We start from the raw sequence: 24,980 nt of genomic DNA, 5'->3' as shown, positions 1-24,980 counted from the left end.
TTTCAGGGATCTTTTGGCAAGATTAGACCAAGTCAAGAACTGAAAATTTCAGTTTGGAATTCAACATATATCCATAAGGTATAGATTCTAAGCAATACCAAGAAATTTTCTCATTTTGATTCTAAATTTCACAGAGTTGAAGATTACTCTGTGGCATTAAAGTAACATTAAGGGACATTGAAAACAATTCCAGTTAATGTTGACTGAGAGTCAATAAATTTTCTTATTCTTAAATTGTACCTTATTTTGGAAGAGTATTAGTATTCTTCTTAGCAATTCTTTAAAATTTCTTTACCTTACCATTTGCTATTTAACAAGAGTGACTATTCAATGAACTACTTTAACCACACATTTTCATCTGCTCAACCAACCAGATCTGTCAAACAATTTCTAAATGTCTAGTCTTTAAACATAGATTGTACTTTTTTTTCTATCATAGCATAAGCCATGCAGAGTAAACACGCATGATTTGGATTTAAAAATATAATCTTCATACATGTTAGTGATTAGTAATGTATGGTCTATAAAGGAGCAAACATTTACTGAGAACTTGATAATCTATGCACTTTTCATTTTCTGAATCTAAAAGAGACTTTATAAGCATGTGATATGAACCTCGGAAACAAAAATGAACCATAGAAATTCATATTCAGAATACATGAAGGGTAACTGTGATTTTGTTTGAAGTCTTTGTTTCATGTAATTTTAGTGAAAATGGATTAAACAGAAAAGTGATTTGACATGGAGGAATTATTTTCTCCATGTACTGCTGACATTCTTAGATATACACTAAAGTTTAGCTCAGTCTGCTAAATAATAATATTAAAATAATATGCAACCCAATTAAAATATGTGTGTATACTGTGTGTGTATATTTATATGTTTGTATATAATATACACACACTTGTGTGGTATGTATTTTTTTAGGTGACTTGGGGAGGCACTATAAGGGTATGAGACATTGTGTTTTTTAATTTCCTTTTTTTGAAGAAGGAATTTAATGTTTGTTCATGGTGGAAAGCTGGGCTCCAAAAGAGTATCTTGTTCTGAGGCCAAGAATGGGAGAATGGGCCTGGAGTCTTGGTACCACCACTTTCCTCTGTGTCTAGTCCTCCTGGTCTATGGAGTTTTCTTTTATAATTTTATTTATTTTTTTTTAATTTACGCCCAAATTAGTTATCATATAGTGCAACAATGATTTCAGGAATAGATTCCTTAATGCCCCTTACCCATTTAGCCCATCCCCCCTCCTACAACCCCTTAAGTAACCCTCTCTTTGTTCTCCATATTTAAGTCTCTTATGTTTTGTCCCCCTCCCTGTTTTTATATTATTTGTTTCCCTTCCCTTACGTTCATCTGTTTTGTCTCTTAAAGTCCTCATGTGAGTGAAGTAATATGATATCTGTCTTTCTCTGACTTACACCCTACACAAAAACAAAATGGATGAAAGACCCAAATGTAAGACAGGAAGCCATCAAAATCCTCGAGGAGAAAGCAGGCAAAAACCTCTTTGATCTTGGCCGCAACACCTTCTTACTCAACATGTCTGTGGAGGCAAGGGAAACAAAAGCAAAAATGAACTACTGGGACCTCATCAAAATAAAAAGCTTCTGCACAGCGAAGGAAACAATCAGCCCAAACTAAAAGGCAACTGACAGAATGGGAGAAGATATTTGCAAACAACATATCAGATAAAGGGTTAGTATCCAAAATCTATAAAGAACTTATCAAACTCAACACCCAAAGAACAAATAATCCAGTGAAGAAATGGGCAAAAGACATGAATAGACACTTCTCCAAAGAAGATGTCCAGATGGCCAACCGACACATGAAAAATGCTCCACATCACTCATCATCAGGGAAATACAAATCAAAACCACAATGAGATGCCACCTTACACCTGTCAGAATGGCTAACATTAACAACTCAGGCAACAACAGATGTTGGTGAGGATATGGAGAAAGAGGATCTCTTTTGCATTCTTGGTGGGGATGCAAGCTGGTGCAGCCACTCTGGAAAACAGTATGGAGGTTCCTCAAAAAATTAAAAATGGAGTTTTCTTTTATAAGAAACACAAGAAGGTGGTATTGGCTACTAAATTCTGTAGCCTTCTGGATGGTTTCATGGAGGTTGAAACTAAATTCTTCTTGACCCTTACTCTCCCTAAGTTAAGGCACAATGAGATCACACACTTTGCTGTGGTGTTTGGGTCAGGATGCTGGTGTTTATCCTGAACATTTGTAAAAGAAACAATTTGGTATGGTGGAGATAGCTCTGAATTTTGAGATGAAAGATCTGAATTAAGTCCTGTCTCTGCCACTTGTCAGCTGTTCTGACATTGGTCCAGACACCCATACCCACCTAATAGAATTTCCATAAGCATCGTGCAAAATGTACATTAAAAGTGTTTTAAAATAGATGTGTTATACACATGTGAAGAGTTACTACACTGGGAGGTTGTGCTTAAATTATATTAGCATTTTGTCCTCTTGGTTTGAACCTTCAAGGCCTTGTAAAGTTACATACTCAGAACAAGGGAACACATTTGAATCCAAAGATCTGAGGGAAGAGCATTCCACCCACAAGATCCTAAGGCAAGAATGAACATGGCCTCTTCAAAGAATGAAAGGAAGTTAGCGAGACTGGAGCAAAAAGGGTAAGGAAAGGAAGGGAGATAGGAATCAAGGTCACGGAGTAAGGCTGGTGGGGCGGATCATATGAACCAGACTGTGATTAAATATTTTCATTTTATTCTAATTGTAATAGGCATTAGTAAGTTGTGATTAGAGTTATATAACTTTATTAAATTGTAAAAAGATTTTTTGACTGCTTCATACCAACTAGATAGAAGTATTTGTAGGCATTTCAGAAGTCGTAATGCTATAAGGGTGTTGGTTGTTTCCACAGCATAGAGGCGGGGATGGTGGAACGAAATACACGGGTCTAGGAAGTAATTTGAAGGAATGAGGTAATAGAACTTGCTGACTAAATGTGGGTCAGAAAGAAACTAGGTTTTTGACTTGAGATGTTAGATGGATGCTGGTCCCATTTCCTGGGATGCTGACAATGGAAAGAAAACAAATTTGCAGTGGGCTGGGGATCGAGAGTTTAATTTTGTAATTTAAGGTTGAGGCAGAGATTCCTTTAGTGGAATCCAAGTGGACGTTCGGAGGAACTCTGTGAGCCTGGAGCTCAGGGGAGGTTAAAAAACTGGAGATAAGAACTTGACATTCAACAGCAAAGACATTCTGTTTCGTATTTTTAAGCTTTGGACTCTCTAATACAGAGAGAGGAGTGGTAAGGAGAGACAAAAGAGGCCTAGAAGGAAGAGGTAACAGAATAATGAAAAGAGTGTGGTAATTAAGGGGGGGGGGGAAGACAGATGTGTTTAAAGAGCAAGGAATTTTGAATTTTTGTGAATGATGTTGAGGTCACATGAAGCAAGGATGAGGAATGAATATCTGATTTGGCGATATTAAGATAATGTGTGATATTGACAAGTGGGATTTCTGTGGAACAGAGGACAAGATTCCCAGTTGAAATGGGTTGATGAAAGAATGGGATGGGAGGAAATAAAAGAAGTGAAAATAGACAACACATGAGATATACTGTCTCCTTTGCCATAGGAGCAAAGAAAGGGGGCATTACTTCATGGAGAAGGCAGTGATGATGCAGTCAGTTGCTGGGAGTGTACTGAAGGAAGTGACCCACACAGAGGAAAATTCATGTGACACCCTTGAAACAACCATGGCAAAGCTGTTAATAATCCCATTTTATAGATGAAGAGACTTTCACATAAATTAAGTTTCTAAGGTCACAAGATGGTAAATGATAAAGCAAGAATTTGAAGTACTATTTATGTGGTTTCCAAGTCCAATCTTTTTTCTCCCCCCTATATCAGCTGCTGTAGGCTGAACAGTGCCTACACAACTTAATCTCTGGAACCTGTCATACCTTACTTCAGGATGGTAAAAGATTTGACAGACATGATTAAGTTAAGCCTTTGAGATAGGGAGATTATCCTGGGTTATCTGGGTGGGTCCAGTGTACTCCTATAGGTCCTCATAGGAGAAGAGAGGAAGATGAGTGTTGGGGATAGAAGACCTGATGACAGGAATGAAGGGGTGGAGTGGTCTCATGAAGAGGCCACTAGCCAAGAAATGCAAGGAGCCTCTGGAAGCTGAAAAGGGCCAGGAAATGATCCTCCCTTCAGCACCTCTGGAAGAAACCAGCCCCACCTACACTTGATTTTAGCCCAGTGAGATTTATTTTGGGCTTCTGAACTTCAGAAATATAAGATAATAAATTCGTGTTGTTTTAGGCCATTAAGTTCATGGTGATTTTCTACAATGGCAATAGGAATCTAACTGACCACGCTTCCTATGTTAGTTAACTATTTACAGAATTGTCTATTGCTCCTTAGTTCAAGTTAAATGTATTTTAGCATGTCAGCGTCCAATGATTATACTGAATCAGTAAATACTAACTACTGTATTAATTTTTTTTTATATGTTTCTTTATTTCTGAAGGAGAGAGAGACAGGGTGTGAGTGGTACAGGGGCAAAGAGGGAGACACAGAATCCAACGCAGGCTCCAGGCTCTGAGCTGTCAGCACAGAGCCCAACACGGGGCTTGAACTCACCAACTGTGAGATCATGACCTGAGCCGAAGTCAGATGTTTAACTGACTGAGCCACCCAGGCGCCCCCACCCCCCAACTTCTATATTTAAAACATTGCTTTACTTGACCGTCATTACAAGGATGATAACCTTACACCACTTCTTGGGGGGTATATTTGAAACTTCTGAAGATTACTGTGACAAATATTTTGGGCATGAGGACCTCAGTAGCCCTGGAGAAGAAGTAGCTACAAATCTGAGGGTTCCAAGTTGCCTTTTGAACTCTGGGGAGTGTGGGTTTCTTAAACCTGGCCTTGTCCAGAAAATGCAAAAATAAAAACTATCTTACCCCATCCCTTTTGGATGCTCTCTGCAACTTTTGATGAACCAGTCATCTTGTCATCTGGGGGGGAGTTGGGCTTTTTAAAGACTTCTCCTTTGATTTGATTTATAATTTAAAGAATGAATTTTAATCTCTACCACCAATATGGTCATAGGTCTTTACCCTGAAGATTAAATTTCAGATCACACATAAGAAATAAAACTTAATAAACAGTATCTTTCATGCCTTTATATGAGTATTACTTTGCTTTACTAAGAAGTAGAGTGAATGAAGCAAAGTATTTGGAAATATTATGCATAGGTATGGCTCACAGAAGTCTACATCCATCATAACATTTCTGCTTCTGATTCCAGTTTTTTCTCGTAGCTTTTTGATGTGGGATACATTTTAGCCAATTTGGATTATTAATGTAAAGAATGTACAATTGGGGAAATGAAACAGACTTAAAGAATAATTTTTTTTTATTAAAAACTTTTATAACTGCGTTTCAAAAGTAAATATGACAATCATTTGGACTGTATTCTCCAAACTTCATTATTAAGTCTGTGAAAACTTTCCAGTCAGCTAACGCAGAGTAGTTGGCAGCTATGTGCGTTCCATCAAATGGGTGTGAGAAAATATTACTGAATCACACTGACATGAAAGGGCTTTCTCTTGTTCACTATAAAGTGTAACCAGATCTATGAAGAATTTGTGAGTTAGCCTCATACATTCTTTAAGAGCAAGTGTGAACACAGTACATGGATTAGAAATTTTTCTTAGGAAATGCATAGGCAAACTGAAATGGCTTGTGGCTTTGTTTACTGAAACTCTGAAGTGGACATAAATATTGGAAAATGTCGATGGATTCAACATTACCGAAAATCTAATAAGTAGCTTTTAAATAAAAAAAAATAAAAAAAAAAACAAAGAATGGAAAACATAACACCGCTCCTTCAGGGCTACCTGGTTTGTTGTGGAACTGGGATAGGAATTATCTTATAGGGTCATTCACTTTTACATTATAAATTAATAATAATCATAATTTTGAGTTGTTGGCTCTTTGCTCTTGTGGACTTTATTTTGATTTCTTTGTAACTAATATTTGTGGACACAGTTACAATGTCCTTTAAATTCTTTCAGTTTTATGAAATTATACAAAATTATATTTACATAGTGAGGCATATTCCAGATTCAGGGTCACCTGTCCAACTTCGGAAAATGGTAGGATCTTTGACACAACCACGTTTTTTCAGTGTTCCTTCCAATAAAATGTGTACTCTGTTAGCCACCTGGAAATAGCAGCAAGATTATTCTTATACAAAAATAAGGTTCAACAGGGCTTTGGAGCTCCACAGCTAATAATTTCATTTTTTGGCATAAGGTCTCAGCAGATATCTTGGCTTATTTATTTGGTGCTATTACGTTGGATTAGATTGCATGAGAAAATTGGGATCATTTGTGGTTTTGTTCACGGAAACCTTGAAACTTAAACAAAAAGTTAAATGCCCAGGAATTCAACAAGTGCCAGACTTGCATGCAAATAGGTAATAAATAGCATAGACTTTGTACACACAGTTAGAAGAAATATATTTAAAGTGTAAACTCCGATCTTAGATAAAATATCATTATGCTGCAATATTTGCTCACTTATGAGACATTTCAGGAATATTTCAAAACAGAACTTGCTTGAACCTGATTGATACCCTAAGTTCTAAACAAGAGTAGTTAAATTATTTTACATTCTCCAAGAAATTCTAAATTATCTGAACCTAAATTGGTAATTGGCAGGCAAAGCACTATAAAGGCTTCAAGATGATCAGCCTGCCAGAAAAAAGAAATTTTAGTTTTCCAAGCTTCATTACCAATGATACATTGGCACTTTAAAAAAATAGAAATGGATTGTGGATTCTAGATCTTTCATTGTTCCTTTATTCATAGTCCAAAGAAGTAAGATTGACCACTTTCTATGTCTGACCAATAAGGTTTTTATTTTAAATGTAGTTTTTTTTGTACGTTTTGTTATTATTTTTGTTCTTCTTCTTCTTTTTTTAATCTTTATTTATTTTTGAGAGAGAGAGAGAGACAGAATGAGAGCAGGGGATGAACAAAGGGAAAGGGAGACAGAATCCGAAGCGGGCTCCAGGCTCCAAGCTGTCAGCACAGAGCTGGATGTGGGGCTCAAACCCACGAACCATGAGATCATGACCTGAGCTGAAGTCGGACTGAGCCACCCAGGCGCCCATTTTGTTTTTCTTCTTAAAGCATAGAAAACATTGCTATTGTCTGGGAAGGGCAGTAATTACATCAAGATATGATGTGGAGAGATTATTCTGCAATAGATTTTTATAAAGAAATGGAGGTAATTTTTTATCATTGAGCATTATCTAAGAAATACATTATTTTCTCAATTTTTTACTGAAAATCTAGACTAAAGGAAAGGCGTCATGCTGCCGTGAAACAGTGACACACGGCTTCAGCAACACTGGGGAAGGTTAAGATTTAGGACTCAAGGAAGAGTCAGCTTCCAAGAGCAGGGCTTGTCATATGAGTTCCATGCCAATTCTTTAAAATAGAGTTAATTTCGGGCCCCTGGGTGGCTCAGTCTGACGTCGGGTCAGGTCGGGATCTTGTGGTTTTTGTTTGAGCCCCACACATCGGGCTCTGTGCTGACAGCTTGGAGCCTGGAACCTGCTTAAGATTCTGTGTGTGTGTCTCTCTCTCTGCCCCTTCCACGTTCATGCTCTGTCTCTTTCTCTCTCAAAAAGAAACATGAAAAAATTAAAAGTGAAGTTAATTTCTAATTGATCAGATAATGCAATTTATAATTTCATGATGATTCTTAGCAAACATAAATGTATTTCATTTTATTTAAAAAATTTTAATGTTTATTTATTTTTGAGCGAGAGAGAGATAGAGCGTAAGCAGGAGAGGGGCAGAGAGAGAGGGAGACACAGAATCTGAAACAGTTTCCGGGCTCATGACCTAAGCTGAAGCTGGATGCTTAACCAGCTGAGCCACCCAGGAGCCCCTAAATATGTGTATTTTAAAATGTTTACATTTATGCTTATACTACAATGCTTTTAGAAAATAAATTTCCAAGCTATAAATAAGGTACGAATTTATTCTATATTATTTAGTTGCCTTTTTTGTGCAAGTATTTCCTGCCTGTCTATGGCTCCAAAAGCTCACATTAACATCAACAAATATAGACTATAACTGCCTGTGTAATTTGTCACAGTGCATGGATTTTTAAAATATAAAGAACTTGAGCTCTGTTGAAGTGGTATAATCTGGCCATTACCTTACTGCCTACACCCGCTGTCTCACATTTCATATTTAGTGTTCTCTTGCAAAACTATCCTAAAAAATATCTTAATTTTTTCTGCTTTAGGCACATTCAAAATACAGATTTTTAATACTAATCACTTGTGCATGTTTGACAGGCCACATTTTAAAATACAATATGGTGTTTTACTTTCCTGAATATTAAAAACTGATTTTTCTTTTTCACTTTTTATCAGAGTGTATAGCATCGTATCTAAAGTAACAACTGTTCTTAACATTATATTTTGAATCTGTATTAATGTATTTACTCTTTTCTTATGGCTTTTCTTAAGTTTATTTATTTATTTTGAGAAAGGGAGAGAGAGAGAGAGAGAGAGAGAGAGAGAGAATCCCAAACAGGCTCTTCACTATCATCACAGAGCCTGATGCAGGGCTCGAACTCACAAACCGTGACATCATGACCTGAATCAAAATCAAGAGTCAGACTCTTAACCAGCTGAGCCACCCAGGCACCCCTGCTTATGGCTTTTATTAACATTATTGTGTATGCATTAGTTGTCTTATGCTTCTTAGGGGAAAAAAAAAATCCAAGAAGGGTTTCATTTAGAATTCATTTCCTATAAGTTAATGGAAAGCAATAAGTATAAACAATAAAGCCAAAATCCCTTGATCAGGCAAAAATGCCCTGATAATGTAACTTCTGTCAAAAATGCTTTTATTTTTGGTCCACCTCATTCTTCAGATAATACATAAGATGTCGGTCACTTCAGAGAGACTTCTTTGAGTATATAGGTATGTGTTGAATCATAATACACCGTTTATTCCTTTCAGAGAGAGTTATAATTTGTGATCGTTAGATTTATTGCTTTTGCTTATTAACAAGGTTCCAGATTGGCAGCACAATCTGATTGCACAAAGGAGAAAGTTGAGGTTTGTGCAGGGGACAGACACGCCAGGGTGGCTGAAATCATGGAGCGTGGACGCAGCATGACAGAAAAGGGGCAACAGGGATGCAGAAGCCCCAAACTTGCAGTTCCTTTAAGTTATGAGGAGGTTAAATTCACTCAAAGCACAATGTCAGGGATCACTTGACTAACTGTGCCGTGATTTAATGGGAGATACTGGAGCACAGAGCCTAGCGCGGGGCTGGAACTCATGACCCGTGAGATCATGATCTGAGCCGAAGTCAGATGCTTAACCAACTGAACCACCCAGGCACCCTGATAAATCTTATTTATCTGTTGATATCCCTGTTTTTTGAGTATGCTGTCTCTCTTTCAAAAGAGAGAAAAGAAGCTGAAAAAAACAATGTTACATGTCCAGAGTGACATATTAGTGACTTGGATAGCACTGAGGAAAACTGTCCCCTTGCCTAAGAGACAGATGGGTCAGCCAGCCTGCAGGCATTTTTCCATTTAACAGTCAACAGAACTGAGATACATGATATTTCTGTCTCCCCTTACAGGTAAGGATAATGAGTCAAAGGCAATTTATATAATTTGTCCAAGATCATCCATGTAGAAAGTGGGAGAATCAGAGCTTGAATCAATAGAGTCTGGATGGAGCCCAATATCTTATACATTAAATGTCTCTTTAGTGAGAGATAATGTTTAGTAGCAATATCTATACATTGTAGACCCATCATATTTCATTTATTTAGTTATTTAGTACCTTAAAAATACTTGTAGTCATTATGGTAGCCTGATTAAATGAACATTTTTAACAGCTTGATTGAGCTATAGTTAATACAAAATATTGCACATATTACATATATATATATATATATATATATATATATATATATACATATACATAATTTGATGAGTTTGAACATATGCATGTATCTGTGAACCTCAAAGTAGTAAACCTGTCTGTTACCGCCAAGAGTTTCCCTGTGCCTCCTCCCCCCTTTTTTGTGGTAAGGACAATGCAAACTTTAGTGTAAGAAACCAGAGTCAATAGCATTAAAATATTTTCTCATGCATCAAAGGCTTTGTGCTACAACCGCTGACAAATCCTTTCAGGGTCATTGGAGTAAAACATGCATACATACAGATGCACATACATATAGGGAAAATGAATGCTTAACTAGATACACATAAGGATTCAATATCCCCATTTACAGTTGCTTGAGAAACACTTTAGAACAGGAAAAACTATTCAAGTTCAAGGACTGAATGATTAAGCCCAACTCAATTTTGTTTAGTCAGATGTGAAAAAATACATAGTTAATTGGTAGGCAAGGTCTCCACATACCAGAATCCAATTATAGAGTCTTCAAAACACTAGTGAAATAAAAGTTAATGAGACATTTTTAAAGACATTACAATTTTATGATACTGATTGATTTTGAAAAATGGCAAGGATAAATTTAAGTTTAATATGCTGAAATAAATTTTCTGTCTTCACTTTGGAATCCCAGCCAAAAGAAGTATCATTAAATAGGGAATAATGGAGATGAATATCCATATGATATGTGAACATATATATAAAATATTTGTGTGCTTCTAACTAAGAATTCCTTTTTTATTTTCTTTTTTTTTTAAATTGGTCTTGGTTTACCAGTGGTCTAAGAAATTTGGTGAGCTATATTATCATTGCCCTCTGAATTACAGTAAATGTAGGGAACAGTTTCTCCAAATCAGCACTAACTCAAATGTGATTGGACATATACCAATGCTAACAAAAATAATTACAACCATGAATCTATATTATTGTAAGTATTATAACAAGGAGTGAATTGTTTTGGCACCTCTACAGAATACTTGTTAAAATGTGTATTTTTCTTGCAACTGAAAAGGATATATATTTAATATTATAATAGCTTTTTCTTCAGTAAATAAAGACTTATTTTGTAAGTTGTTAGTATAATGAAACCCCTTCGATTGATTAAATGGATGGTTCATAAGGAGATAGTTTATGATCTGTAACTATATAAAAAAGCAAATAAAAAATGAGAGGAATTAATGTCATGTGCATTAAATGTCACTTATAACAATAAATCTTACTTGATAATAAAAGTGGGTAATCTTATACAACCACAGACCTTTATTAATTTGTAGATTAAGCTGCATGTTTTAAGCATTTATTTTAAAGAAAAGGTTCTAGGGGCGCCTGGGTGGCGCAGTCGGTTAAGCGTCCGACTTCAGCCAGGTCACGATCTCGCGGTCCATGAGTTCGAGCCCCGCGTCGGGCTCTGGGCTGATGGCTCAGAGCCTGGAGCCTGTTTCCGATTCTGTGTCTCCCTCTCTCTCTGCCCCTCCCCCGTTCATGCTCTGTCTCTCTCTGTCCCAAAAATAAACGTTGAAAAAAAAAATTAAAAAAAAAAAAAAAAGAAAAGGTTCTATTCACTATGTCATCAATATAGCTATGTTGCTATATTGAATAAAGTAATGGGCGTGCATACAGATAAGAGGGTCTACTCTTACCAGTTAATTTGCGTTTGTTATTATATGGCAAGCTGTTTGTAATTTCTTTATAAAGCTTTGATGTTTTTAAGACTGTTCAATGTTATCTGTGCTGTGAGGTGTCTTCATTTCTAGGAGACAGTTCAAGACTTCTGAGTATCTCCTATATATGGTAGCAACCTAACACTGATATGACACATAGTATGTACTGAAGAAAGATTGATTGAATAATTAGTGTGAATACGTATTTTTATTTTTATGTGCTTGTATTGCCCACTGAACTACAAAATCTTTGAGGATAAACCCCATGTCTTATTCATAGTATTTGTGTAGAATTTATCATTATATTAACCATAGGGTGAAAGTGGTTCATCTATCAGTCTCATGTCATTTTGACTGCAAGTGACAGAAACTCAACAATCACAGCTTAAGTAAAGTCAGGTGATTATTCTCACATGGCAAGAAAACGAGAGGTGTGCATTCTAGATTTCATGGCATAGCTCAGTCACTAAATCAAGCTCTTTTCATCTCTGTTCCACCGATTTAAATGTTGTAAGGTGGCTGTGACACTTGCCTTCTTCCAGAATCATGTCCTTGTTTTGGTGGGAAGAAAGCAGAAGAAAAGAGTTTCTCAATCTGATTTTTTCATGTTTTTTAGATGGGAAACTTCCCTGGCCGACTTCCCTTCAAATCTCAGCTAGAAGCAGGTCCTATGCTGTCTTGAGACTAGTGAATGGTCAATGAGATGGTAATGAGACTCTTCCGAATTCCATCGTGGAAGAGTTAGACCAATCATGATTTAGCCTCTGGGATTAGAACACACATTAGAATATTTAGCCCCTGGGCTTCTCCTCCTGGAGATCATAGATTCCACCTTCCACTTAAGCAGGTTGTGGCTAAATTAGCACAGAAAAGAGGATCACTGAGTTGTTAATGGACAATCTGTGTTATAGTAAATATTACCTGTAAAGAACTGGATTTGTTAAAATGAATTATTCATGTCATGTGCTATCCTCAATTGCTCTTTACATTTTTATTTGTGTTCACTTGGCAATATTTCATATGAGCATTTTCTGTTTCTTTCAGGCTAATTATAAATGCATTAGCTCTATATTTTTAGTTATAGTGGAAAGAAAAATCTGCAATATTGAAAGATACATTGTTTTCATCAGCTTTCTTTTTTAATTTTTTATTTTACCATTTATTTATTATTGAGAGACAAAGAGACACAGACCGTGAATAGGGGACGGGCAGAGAGAGAGGGAGACACAGAATCCAAAGCACGCTCCAGGCTCTGAGCTGTCAGCACAGAACCCAACGCGGGGCTCGAATTCACGAACCGTGAGATCATGACCTGAGCCGAAGTCAGACGCTCAACTGACTGAGCCACCTAGGCGCCCATCAGCTTTCTTTTTTAAATGTCCATCTTGCTCTTATAATTGCGAGGGCAATTCAAATGTTAATTATGTTTTCTGTCTTCTCTTAGACCTGAAAAGATAAATATGAATTTAGATTCCATTCATCGGTTAATTGAGGAAACACACATCTTCCAGATGCGGGAGCCATCAGTTAAACCACCTTGTGACATGTTAGCACCTGCTTCATCCCCGAAGGACACTTGTCCTTCCTGTTTGCCACATCAGGGACTGCAATCACGTGCCGCTCACAACTTCTGCACTCACTCCTGTAACACCAGCGAGTGGAATATTTGCGAAGAGCTTCGCCTGAGGGAACTTGAAGAAGTCAAGGCCAGAGCTGCCCAGATGGAGAAGACCATGAGGTGGTGGTCAGACTGCACTGCCAATTGGAGAGAAAAATGGAGCAAGGTTCGGGCCGAAAGGAACAGCGCCAGGGAGGAAGGAAGACAGCTCAGAATAAAATTGGAGATGACGATGAAAGAATTGAGTGCACTGAAGAAGAAGCAGAGTTTGCCACATCAAAAGGAGGTATTAGAAACTACCCAAGACCTGAAGCATCCTACTTTCCTGGAAGGGCCTTCTGCACAAAGAGACCCATTTCACCTTGGTTCACAAACGTGGGAGTCTATCAGAGGTTGTCCGGTAAAAAGAGAATTTCCTACAAAGGAGAACCCGGATAGTAAGGTAAGAAAAACACCCACAGAGGAACCAGAGATTATGGGCACATTTGAATGCCCTATACAGTAATGGAGAGGAAAAGGAAAATGACACACTCATTGGTTGTGGTTTTCCAGAAACCTGAGTTATTCATTTTGTCTCCTTAAATAGCATCAGTTTATATTGTTACCCCTTTCTATTTAATTCCATCTCTAAAAATATAAAACATATCTTGCTCATCTATAGTTCTATCTAAACTTTTAAGCCTTTCTGTGATATATGGGATTTATGGTAGATGTAACCTAGGTTACATTGTAAATGAACAATTTGCAAAGACTGAAATATATTTTATCAGATGGTAGAACATAGAAGGGAAAAAGAAAGCTTGAGGAATGCTAGTTAAAGTTCAGTCGTATACCTCTTTAGAGACTGATAAAGAAATGAAAAGAGGAATTTGGTGCTGAATCATAAGATTTGTTTCCTTCCAAAACTATGTTTTCTTTATGATTTTTCTACACTAGATGTAAAAATTTAACAATAACTGCTTTATTTTTTTTTTTCAGGAAGAAGGTTTGAATATTGACCAGTTAAAATTAAATGAAGAGACGAAACTCAATCTTAACTGTCCTGATTCATTAAGGACTGTTTCTGAAAACAGCACACTGAAATCTGCATTAAGACCACAAGCAATAAACCTGCCTTTGGAGAATAAAGTGCCTGAAATTTCAGCTTTGCAGGTACATCTGGATGAGTTCCAAAAGGTTTTATGGAAAGAAAGAGAGTAAGTGCTAATCATTGTCCCCCATTAACCAAGTCTGATTTTCAAACTTATTAAAATTAAGTCTACCAAACTGGCCATTTGATAATGTATTTTATGCAAAATTAGTCATTAAGTACTAATACTTAAAATATGAGTTTGATATTTGTATATTTTTTGAACTTTTTAAAATATTAAATAGTTAATATGTAAATATTAAACAACACACTACTGCATAGGCATTGGGCCAAATAGGAAATCAAACAGCAAATCAAAATATACCTCAAAACATGAGAAAAAGAAAATACAATATTCCAGAACCTATGGGTTGCAAAAACAGATGTTAGAATGTAACTTATGCTATAAATGCTTGTATTAAGGAAAAAAGTTCAGGGACACCTGGGTGGCTCAGTAGGTTAAGCACCAAATCCTTGATTTCGGCTCAGGTCATGATCTCATGGTTCATGAGTTTGCACCCTGCATTGGTCTCTGTGCTGACCGTGTGAAGCCTGCTTGGGATTCTCTCTCTACCTCTCTCTCCCTCTCTCTGTACCCTTCCCCCACTCACACTGTGCCTCTCTCCCTCTCTCTCAAAATAAATTAATTAATTTTTTAAAAATTTCAAATAAACAACTTAATATTATACCCCAAGGAACTAGTAAAAGAAGAAACTTAGCTGAAATTTAGTGAAAGAAGGAAATAACAAAGAAAAATCAGAAATAAGTAAAATAGAGACCAGAATAAACAACAGAACACTGAAAGTAATGAGCAATTTTTCTAAAAAAATAAATGAAATTGGCAATGCTTTAACATTAAGAAAAAAAAAGAGAACACTCAAAAACCAAAATGAGAAATGGAAAATATCACAACAGATAACTACAGAGATATAGACTGTGCGAACAGATTACCATAAGCAAAATTAAAAAAAAAAAAAAGATAATTCCTAAAAATGCACAAGATTGAATCATGAATCTTGAATGCAAGAAGTAGGAAATCATCTTAGACCAATAACAAGAATGAAAGTTGAACTGGGAATCAAAAATCTCCCAGCATAGGGGCGCCTGGGTGGCTCAGTCGGTTAAGCGGCCGACTTCGGCTCAGGTCACGATCCCCACACTCCGTGAGTTCGAGCCCCGCGTCGGGCTCTGTGCTGACCGCTCAGAGCCTGGAGCCTGTCTCCGATTCTATGTCTCCCTCTCTCTCTGCCCCTCCCCCGTTCATGCTCTGTCTCTCTCTGTCTCAAAAATAAATAAACGTTAAAAAAAAAAAAAATCTCCCAGCATAGAAAAGCCCAAGACCACATGGTTTCATTGGTAAATTCTGCCAAACGTTAAATAAATTTAATGACAACCTTTATCAAAATCTTACAAATAATGGAATAGAGGGAATACATTCAAAATCATTCCATGACACTAGGTCAACCCTGACACCAAAGCATAATAAAAACAATACAAGAACAAAAAAGTCTAGTTTGTCTGATATAAGAATTACTACTGTTTCTTTTGACATTCATTTGCATGATAGATGTTTCTCCCTCCCCTCACTATCAATCTGCAGGTGTCTCTAGGTCAAAAAAGAGTCTTTTATAGACAGCATATAGATGGATCTTGTGTTTTTATATATTCTGACACCTGTGTTTTTGAATAGAGCATTTAATCTGTTTACATTAAAATAATTATTAATAGATAGGTATTAATAGCCGTTTAGACTCTTACAACAGAGAAAAGTGTTACAAGAGAATTAGAGATGGAGAGTGAAATAAATGAGCTCGGAAACCGGCTTGATGAAATGAACAGCAGGCCGGAAAAAATCAGAGGAACAAATTAGTCACCTAGAAGACAAAATAGTAGAAAATGATGAAGCTGAAAAAGGAGAGGAAGACAAATTATGCAACATGAGAATAGACTTAGGGAACTCAGTGACTCCATCAAAAGTAATAACATTCGTATTATAGGAGATGAGGAAGAAGAGAGAGAAAAGGGAGAAGAAAATTTTTTTCAAAAAATAATAACAGAAAACTTCCCTATCTGGGTAAGGAAACAGGCATCCAGATCCAGGAGGCACAGAGAACTCCCTTCAAAATCAACAAAAGCAGCCCAAAACCAAGACATTCTGTAATTAAATTTGCAAAATATAGTGATAAGGAGAAAATCTTACAGCAAAACAAAATAAGTCCTTAACTTACAAGGGAAAACCCATAAAGCTGGCTGGAGTTTTCTCAACAAGCTTGGCAGGCCAGAAGAGAGTGGCATGAGATTTTCAAAAGTGCTGAAATGGGAAGAATCTGCAGCCAAGTTCACTCTATCCAGCAAGTCTATCATTCAGAATAGAAGAGATAAAGAGTTTCCCGGACAAAAACTAAAGGATTTTGTGACCACCAAACCAGCCCTGCAAGAAATATTAAAGAGAACTCTTTGAGTGTAGAGGGGAGACCAAATATGACAAAGACAAGAAAGGATCAGAGAAAATTTCCAGAAACAATGACAAAGCAAGTCATTTTTTGGCTTGTTAGTTTTTAGTTTTTATCATTCTTTTTTCATCATCTTGTTTTCATCATCTCTGGCAGATTCGCCTTAATTATGTTTGAGTTGTTAATGTACATAGCTAAAACAGCCAGTGTACTTTCTAATTTTTACAGCATTAGTAGACTTCAGCTAGTCAATAAAAATGAAAAATATACTGATATTTATAAGGGACAACTCAAAATTTGAGAGTTACTGATTGCAGAAAAAGGATGCTTTATTCATTGACCATTAGTGGCATAGAGCAAAGAGCACTAGACTTGAAATTAAATGACCTGGTTTTCGCCTTGGATCTGATATATTCAGCCACATGATACTGGGTTAGCTGAGAGTGTGCTGTTGTCTCCTTTGTAAGTAGATGGATCGTCGTGCCTATGTCGCAGCTATCTATTGTTTCATGACAAACCTTCCCACAAAATGGTTAGTGTTGAAACAACAATCACCATATATTCTGTTCATGAAGCTAGAGCATGGTTTTGTGTGGACAACTCATCTGTCACTACATGAGGCTGTAGCCGGGATGGTTCAAGGCTGGAGATGACTGAATTGTTGGGGGCCAGAATCATGTGAAGCCTCCTCTCTCACGCTCATATCTGGTGGCTGACTTTGGTTCTCTCCTGGGGTCTTACGTGGAACGCCTGCAGGTGCCCTATCCATGTGGCCACTTTGATTCCTCACAGCATACTGGCTTGGTTGAAAGTGGACATTTTAAGAGCACAGAGAGGGCGCCTGGGTGACTCAGTCGATTAAGCATCCGACTTCGGCTCAGGTCATGGCTGAGGTCATCTCACGGTCGGCTCAGGTCATCTCATGGTCTGTGAGTTCGAGCCCCAGGTCGGGCTCTGTGCTGACAGCTCGGAGCCTGGACCCCGCTTCAGATTCTGTGTCTCCTTTTCTCTCTGCCCCTCCCCCACTTGTGCTCTGTCTCTCAAAAATAAATAAATGTAAAAAAAAAATTTTTTAAAGAGCACAGAAATATATGGCATTTTAATGACCTTGTTGCAAAAGTCACTTAGCATCACTTCTGTCTTCACTGATTTCTTTTTTTTCCTTTAATGTTTGTATTTATTTTTGAGAGAAAGAGAGACAGAGCATGAGCGGGAGAGGGCAGAGAGAGAGGGAGACACAGAATCCGAAGCAGACTCCAGGCTCTGAGCTGGCAGCACGGAGCCCCACACGGGGCTCGAACCCATGAACTGTGAGATCATGACCTGAGCTGACGTCAGATGCTCAACTGACTGAGCCACCCAGGCGCCCCCTGCCTTCACTAATTTTCTTCTGAGGATCAAGCACAGATAATGTCTGGGAAAGTGACTATTAGTGCGGGTTACTCGGTATGATGTTTTCGTTGTTATTCCTTCATGATCACCTTAGGCAATTATTAGCATTGTGTGGAATATTTGATACACTTTAAAATGTGGTCCCAAAGTCTGAAAATAAGTATTTTCCAATCTCTTTAGCTATAAGACTCTTAATGGGCAGAAAAAAAATGGAAAACAATAAGTGTGAATAGAATTCTATACATTATATAATGGTTTCAATGTTCCCGGTTTAAATGGATGAATGGATTGGAATAGTGACTACTCACACACAAATATTTCACAGATACTATAAGCCCTTTATCTGCCATTCTTTTTCTGTCAGCCAGAAGTTTCTCATTAGTCCCTCTGAAATTTATTCCCACCACTAATACCCTTTTCCAGATGCTTTGTCTACAACTTACCATATGAAGAGATTGTTATAATGCAATCATGATACAATCGACGGTAATAATATACCTGAGTGTATAATAAAAACTTCTTATTCTACCGTCAAGTATAAATTCCTAATAGACGTAATCAACATTAGTAGAAAGGAGAAGAAAACCGAATTAAATTTTAGGCACGGCCCCCTATTAACATTAATTTTATCTGGAGCTAAGTCTCAGTCAAGCTCTAATCTCTGTGTTTTATTTCCTGAAGGATTTAACTTGTTAGTGGTTATAGACTTCTCTCACACCCACTCACAATGTTACTTTACTGACATAATGCAGTACAGACCATAGGGAACAGCTGTTTCCTACATGTAAAGTCCCTGAGGGGCCGGTTTTAATGATACACACGAGTATCGCTACACTCCGACTCACACACACATCCACATACATATGTATCTGACTTCCTTGGAATAAGTTAACCACCTCTCTAGTACATAAACTCTTCGGTTCTCCACAACTTGAATATATAAGCCATAGACAGGCCAGAAAATAAGGGGGAAAGGGGACCTCTGATTCCACTTTGTCTCTTTAGTAAACAATCCCGTGGGCGTTATGTGTCCATGAATCAACATTAGCATGAAGTCCGCATGAGGCGATCGCAAAGCCTTTTTTCTATCACAAGAGAATGTTTCCCAAGGACATAGTATATACTGTTGCTATAAATCTATCTAACTTTTTAAATTCTGCCTCCTGGAATCTCAGCAAGTGGATGCCTGGCGTGGAGAACATGTGAATGTAATTTTGTCTACGTTCCCAGCTAGTGGGAAAATTCCCCTGACTAGAGCGCAGGAATCCGCCCAGAGAACTCAGGGGATCGTTTCCACCACTCTCACTATGGAGAACCTCCTTATCAAAAGCAAGAAACTTTCTTCTATTATTTGTACTCTGAGTACCGTTCGCTTTTATGAAAATAATGATCCAGTATCTGGAACCTTCTCGTGTGTTGAGAATTTGCACATTTTTTGATCTCTTAAACTCTTCCCAGATAGAAAATTTGAGGTACAGACAGGAACCTAATCCTTTTACCGAGCTAGGTGTACCTAGACCTTTCGGGAGAGGAACTTGGGCAATCTTAAGTAAGGGAGACCATGAGCTCTAAAATAGTTTAATGTTTAGAACCAGTTCCCAAATTAAACTGCAGAGGGCACCTGTATCCCTTAGCAAATGCTCCGTGTTATTTAAGCTGAGCTATAATCAATCCTCCTTCTCAATTTTATTTCTTAGTTTATTTTCTATATAAGAAAAGTAGTATGCTTCAATTATTTTGCTTTGCTTCATTAAATTGTGTGGTTTTTTTCTCAATAAAATGAGACTGAAAATCTTAGCGGGATTACATAGATTCCTGAATGAACACAATGAACAAATTGTCATGCAAGTCTGGTTAATGTTATTTAATGTAATATTGTTAAAGATTAGACAGTCAGGCCTACTTATTTATTTACTATTACTAATGGCATATGCAGTAAACACATTTGCCTTTTTAAAACAGTAATTCGTGGTGTGTATTCCTTTATTTATGCATACGTATTTATTTTTCTAGCTGTATTGAAGTATAACTGAGAAATAAAATTTGTGTGTATTTAAGTTGTACAGAGTGATGGGGTTTTACTGTTTTTTTAAGTTCTTATTTTAATTCTAGTCAGTTACCATAGAGTGTTCTATCAGTGCAGCTATGCAGTATAGTGATTCAGCAATTCTATATGTCACCCTGTGCTCATCCCAACAAGCACATGTGATATACTACTATATGCCGTGAAATGATTACCACAATGAAGCTAATTAACACATCTATCACTTAACACTGTTACTAATTTTTGTGTGTGGTGAGACCTCTTATGAGGTCTTAGCACATTTCACATATGCAATGATATTGTTAACTACAGTCTTCATGCTGTACATTCGATTCCCAGAACTTACTCATTCCTTAACTGAAAGTTTTGATTGACATCTCCTAACTATCCCCACTTCCCAGCTCCCAGCATTCACCATTGCACTCTCTGTTACTATGAGTTCAACTTTTTAAGATTCTGCATATAAATGAGATGATATAGTATTTGTCTTTCTGTGGTGGCTTATTTCATTTAGCCTAATGTCCTACATATGTACACATACACACACACGCGCGCGCGCACGCGCGCACATCTCCCATGTTCCATGTCCGTTTGTAGATGGACAATTGCTTCTATATCTTGGCTTTTGTGAATATTGCTGCAATGAACATGAAGGTACAGATGTCGCTTTGAGATACTTATTTCCTTTCCTTGAGCGATCTACCTAGAAGCGGGATTGCTAGATTATAATGATAGTTCTATTTATAATTTTTTGAGGAACTTGCATACCTTTGTCCATAGGGACTACACCAATTTACACTGCACCCCAACAATATCATTTTAACTACACTCTTACCAATCCTGGTTATCGCTTGTCTTTTTGATAATAGCCATTCTAAAGGGTCGAGGTGTTATCTCACTGACATTATGGTTTGCTTTTCACTAATGATTACTGATTTAAGCACCTGTACAGATGCTTGGCCATTTGTATGTCTTCTTTGGAAAACTGTCTACTCAGGTCCTTTGCCCATTTTTTAATTGTTTGGTTTGCTTTGGTTTGGTTTTTGTTGTTTGGTTGGTTGTTTTTTGCTGTTGAGTTGTTTGAGTTCCTTGTGTATTTTGGATATTAACCCATGGTCAAATATATGGTTCCCAAATATTTCCTCCATTCCATAGGTTGCCTTTTAATTTTGTTGATTGTTTCTTTTTCTGTGCAGAAGCTTTTTAGCTTGATATACTGCCACTTATTTTTGCTTTTGTTTTATATGCATTTGGTGTCAAATCCAAAAACTTGTTGCCAATACCATTATCCAGGAGTTTTTTCCTTATGCTTTCTTCTAGGAGTTTAACATTTTCAGTCTTACATTTAATCCATTTCAAGTTAATTTTTCTCTACTTTTGCAACTGTTTTTTGTTTGTTTGTTTGTTTTTTACTCTATAGTACCTTTTGTGTTTGGGTATTTCCTTGCTGAAGGAAATTGAGTCTACTTCTCTGCAGAGACTGCAACATTGCTAGTAAGTCTCAGCTTGAGTCTCCCTTGTCATTAAGGCAGACACTTGACATAGGAACAGCTTTTCAGATGTAGCCACCTAGACTTTTTAGCAGAAGCTAATGCTCCAAGAAACAAGTGCCCGGAATCCATCCTGATGAGGGAGGAGGCTGCGGCAGTAACTATGTCTTGATCCCAGAGGCAGCAGTGGTCTCTGCTCTCTGGTGAAACTGTCCCACATCTGGAGTTGATGGTATTGAGGTCATGCTGGTTGTCTGTGCCTAACTGGTGGCCTCAATGACATGCTGATGGGAAGATTGCTGTGGCTTCATCTTCATCAGACACTTAACGGATGGAGCCACTGAGGTGCCCCTACAGTATTTTTTAAATTCATTTCTTTCCTGAGGCACCTGGGTGGCTCAGTCGGTTGAGTGTCCAACTTTGGCTCAGGTCATGATCTCCCAGTTTGTGGGTTCGAGCCCCGCGTCGGGCTCTGTGCTGACAGCTTGGAGCCTGGAGCCTGTTTTGGATTCTGTGTGTGTCTCTCTCTCTCGCTGCCCTTCCCCTGTTCGTGCTCTGTCTCTCAAAAATGAATAAACATTAAAAAAAATTTTTTTAATTCATTTCTTTTCTACTTAAATTATATATGGATATTTGCTAAAAGGTGCTAAAAATGTTCCAGGATATAATTATAAATACTTGGGAGTAGAATCACAAAATGGAAAATATGTTGCTGATTAAAAGCATATTTTAAAACATTTTAAAATTATTTATAGTGGATACTAACTCTACATTTTGGATTAATAGAAAAACTGGTTTCTAGATGTTATTACAGGTTAATTATTTTTGCCTGGCCAAAACATTTCACATTAATAGATCTTTAGGAAAATACTTACCACATATTTTACAGTGAAATTTCACACAGTTCAAAAATGATTAATATTTATTCCCAAATATTAATGTTTCAGGAATTTTCATCCTTGAAAAATATTTTGGTTAATCTTGTTTTCTATATATATGTTCAAGTTGTATGCCCAATTATTATGGGATTGTGATAGTTAACAAAATATGAAAATATTGCATAGAAATATCATATCTTTCCATAAAAATCTTCTTGGTTCACTCAATATCTTTTAGTTCTGCAACTTTTATGTATTTTAGCAGTTAGATTTTTAAAAGTTTATATCATCGTATATAAGATACTACATTTTTGCTGAGCTTTATCTTATTATTTTTAGAAGAATTTGTGCATAAAATATGCAGTATCTTTTAGAGTAAATTAGGATTTTTCTTTGCCTTCCTGTAGTTCAAATGGCATGCTGATAGTTTAAATTTCAATTAGAAATTTAACTGTATAATTAATCAATTTTGAAAATCTCTCTAAAATATAGAATAAATTGATTAGGCCAGAAATTAAGAATTTAAAGGGTGCCCTCTGCTGCATAAATTTAAGTGTACAATGTCCATATGTCCTTCAGCTTTGCTTGCATTGAGTCACAAAATATTTTTTGATGAATGCATATTAAAAATATCCAAGTATCACATTATCATTAAGTAAGTTTCTATGAATTGCCAGTCTGCTGCCTTCCCTGACTAAATGGTACCATTTTACATAATAAAAATGCATAATTTTATTTCAGTAAGCCATAAATATAAATTACTATATGTAAGATGCATACTTAAAGAGATAAATAATACTACATTTTAAATGTTACTAATTTGTCTTAAATAAGGTAATAGGAATTTTCATTTTAATATACTTGGGAAAATTATATTATTTTTATTTCATGAACTGGCTTTGACTACTTGTTATAAGTCTAGATGTAATCTAGATATGATTATATCTTTAGAATGCATCTATGTTTCACTGTAACTAAGATGAAATGTTTAATTAATATGTAGTTTGAAATGCTCTTTTTGAACCTCTTATAAAAACCTTAAAGGAATATTTACCCCAATATTTTTGGTGGCATTTTTGAAGATCAACATTTATTCAGTAGTAATAATGAATCATTTTTGTGTTAATGTGAGCTTTTTCTGCTCATGTTAGCATTTGATTTATTAAAGTGTAATGTTAAAAACTGACAGTGATCTGAACATGTATGATTTTGAATTCATAAAATTTAAAATGTAGACTTTTGTTAAATTTTCAAGTAAATTTTTATATTATTCTACTGAAAAATTTTGAGAATATAATATTTTGATAAATAACTTGGGTGTCCTTAGCTGGCTGGGTCTGCTTTTCTATCAGGATTTTGGGCTGAGGTTGTTAATCTGGATCTGTAGACATTCATAGGCAGTGTTCATAGGACCTAGACTTTTATATTGAGTCCTTTTGTTGGTTAATTTTATATATTTGCTGTTAATAAGAGATTTAAAATTATAGTCTTATTAACCGTGAGGATGTTTTTGCAACCTGAGTCTTCTGAGGTTAAACTCTAATTCTGAGACATTCTCTTCAATTCCATGGCTTGGTTCATGCAAATATAGTTAGATAACTTTTTAATGAGCTGCCTATCCATTCATTGGATTAAACTATTTATGACCTAATTCTATTTTGAATTATTTTCATAGTGTTGCTTCCTGGAAGATTAATATTTCTCATAATTATGTAAATGGCATTCAATTTTGATTCTGGGTGCATCTTTTAGATCTGTGAATATGTTCTAAGATCCTTCTAGTGACATTATCATGGAACTAGACCCGAGTGTGTGCATTGGTTAATTAAAATTACGATAAGGTTGTAACAGCCACAAAATCTCAGTGGTATACAACATTCAGACTTTATTTAGCTGGAGTCTGTGAGCCAACTAACGGCTGACTGATATTGACTGGACTCTGCAGGGGAGCAGGGGAGACTGGTTATGATCCATATCTCTCCTACCCCCACTGGGAGTAGTAAGTCTGCATTGGTATGTACTTATTGCTGTAGCCAAAATATAAGAGGGTAAAACCTCTTATTGTATAAATTGTATAAACACGTTTGAAGGCTCGGCCACATGGTGCCCACTAGCATTCCACTGGTGATATCATTCACATTTTCCATTTTCCAAAACACTGCAAGTGATGATTTCATCATGTGTTTTCACTACTAAATAACACATATCACTATTTTTCCAGCTGCTTATGTTTTATCACCATTTTTCCAGCCTCTGCCCACAATCTAGTCCTGAAGTTAAGCCTACATATTTTTCATT

General features: G+C 36.6%; 1 protein-coding gene across 1 annotated transcript in view; it reads left to right on the top strand.

Annotated features, from left to right (window-relative positions):
- Positions 1 to 24,980, top strand: part of CCDC102B (coiled-coil domain containing 102B) — a 195,062-nt gene that overhangs the window by 95,116 nt on the left and 74,966 nt on the right. The window contains 2 exon segments of the mRNA XM_040478595.1: positions 13,123 to 13,738; positions 14,275 to 14,492. Of these exon segments, the coding sequence (XP_040334529.1) occupies positions 13,139 to 13,738; positions 14,275 to 14,492 (818 nt within the window). The 5' untranslated portion in view covers positions 13,123 to 13,138.

The sequence above is a fragment of the Herpailurus yagouaroundi genome, unplaced genomic scaffold (assembly GCF_014898765.1).
Source record: "Herpailurus yagouaroundi ecotype Mexico unplaced genomic scaffold, PumYag 142, whole genome shotgun sequence".
NCBI lineage: Eukaryota > Metazoa > Chordata > Mammalia > Carnivora > Felidae > Herpailurus > Herpailurus yagouaroundi.
Note: the sequence above shows the minus strand (reverse complement) of the source record. Positions and strands in the feature narration are given on the sequence as shown.